This window comes from Palaemon carinicauda, chromosome 1 (genome assembly GCF_036898095.1).
Source record: "Palaemon carinicauda isolate YSFRI2023 chromosome 1, ASM3689809v2, whole genome shotgun sequence".
In the NCBI taxonomy this organism is placed as follows: Eukaryota; Metazoa; Arthropoda; class Malacostraca; order Decapoda; family Palaemonidae; genus Palaemon; species Palaemon carinicauda.
In genome coordinates, this window is record NC_090725.1 from 8,668,177 (window position 1) to 8,669,811 (window position 1,635).

General features: G+C 40.2%; 1 protein-coding gene across 1 annotated transcript; it reads right to left on the reverse strand.

Annotated features, from left to right (window-relative positions):
• Positions 1 to 749: 749 nt before the first annotated feature.
• LOC137646320 (uncharacterized) lies at positions 750 to 1,295 on the reverse strand. The gene has a single exon (XM_068379431.1). It carries the CDS (start codon positions 1,293 to 1,295, stop codon positions 750 to 752), a length of 546 nt encoding a protein of 181 aa, XP_068235532.1.
• Positions 1,296 to 1,635: the final 340 nt, after the last annotated feature.

Consider the following 1,635-nt stretch of genomic DNA (forward strand, 5'->3'; position numbering starts at 1 on the left):
AAAATAGATGAAACACCATTTGTACCACATTCCATATTTCCAGAATACATGAATATGATCCTTTCTGTTTTCACCACAAAACGAAAGAGAGCTTTGATGATATTTTTTGTTTTTGTATTTTTTAACGTCGCGATGAATTGGCAGCATATGAAAACCACTTTTAACTAGGCCTTTGTTGTTATCTGGCTGTGTAGTTTGCAATGTTGTAATTCATATGTTTCCCATCCAATACTGAATTGAAACCGCGAAATAGTGCTCTGAAATACTGATAGGATACTCTGTGTATGTATTGATAAGAACATGAGACCTTAAAAAAAAAAAAAAAAAAAAAAAAAAAAAATCTTAGGATGGAGAGATTTTGGTTACAAAAAAAAAAAAAATGTGAAGAGTTGAATGCCACTTTCTTTAGAAATAAAATATTGAATAAGGTAATCGTGCCAGTACCAACCTTAGAGCCTTATTGAATCATTGGAACATAAGTAGTTAAAACTCAGAGAGCTATGAAAAAAAATTATATGTGGTTAACACTAAGAGGCAGAAAAGGAGCAACATGGATACTTATACAATTCTTATACAATTGTAACTCTACAACTGTAGTCTTACTCCTTTAGTCTTAATCTATAGACTTTGTCGCTAGTCACAATGGAACGAAAACTCTTATTATGGTTACTAAGATTTTCTTTATTGTTTTTATGTATTTTTCGATCAGGGTAATCAACTTTTATTTTTCTCATCATAGTTTTTATCCATCAAGAACAAAGTATTATTTTAGGTTTAATTCCGATAACAACTGAAAGTGGAGAATTCTCAGTGCTGATTACATCTTGAGGCCTCGAATAGATCATGGTCCGCAGGTTGGTCTTAAGTGGCCTCATGGTCCGCAGGATGGTCTTAAGTGGCCTCATGGTCCGCAGGATGGTCTTAAGTGGCCTCATGGTCCGCAGGATGGTCTTAAGTGGCCTCATGGTCCGCAGGATGGTCTTAAGTGGCCTCATGGTCCGCAGGATAGTCTTAAGTGGCCTCATGGTCCGCAGGATGGTCTTAAGTGGCCTCATGGTCCGCAGGATGGTCTTAAGTGGCCTCATGGTCCGCAGGATAGTCTTAAGTGGCCTCATGGTCCGCAGGATGGTCTTAAGTGGCCTCATGGTCTGCAGGATGGTCTTAAGTGGCCTCATGGTCCGCAGGATAGTCTTAAGTGGCCTCATGGTCCGCAGGATGGTCTTAAGTGGCCTCATGGTCCGCAGGATGGTCTTAAGTGGCCTCATGGTCCGCAGGATGGTCTTAAGTGGCCTCATGGTCCGCAGGATGGTCTTAAGTGGCCTTTCGCCCAGCGGCAAGAGCCCGTGTCTTACATAAGGTAAGGCAATCTACACACACACACACACACACAAGTGGCCTGCAAAGTGACGACATTTTTTTTCAACTCGAGTTACGATAAATGTTATAACTGAGGAAAATGTAACTAAGCTATTAAGATGAACAAAAATAATGTATTTTTGGTAATCCAGGGTGGCCAGAAAGATAAGTTGCAATCTTCAGCGTTGCTAATAATGACCAAATTTTCGGTAGCCCTCGAAAGGAATTGAGTTTGACACTCCTGCCATAGATCTGTGACGGCCGAGAGAAGGTTGTGAA

What these genes read in the sequence shown, in the direction of transcription:
- LOC137646320 (XM_068379431.1), bottom strand. Translation starts at nt 1,295, where the DNA reads ATGAGGCCACTTAAGACCATCCTGCGGACCATGAGGCCACTTAAGACC.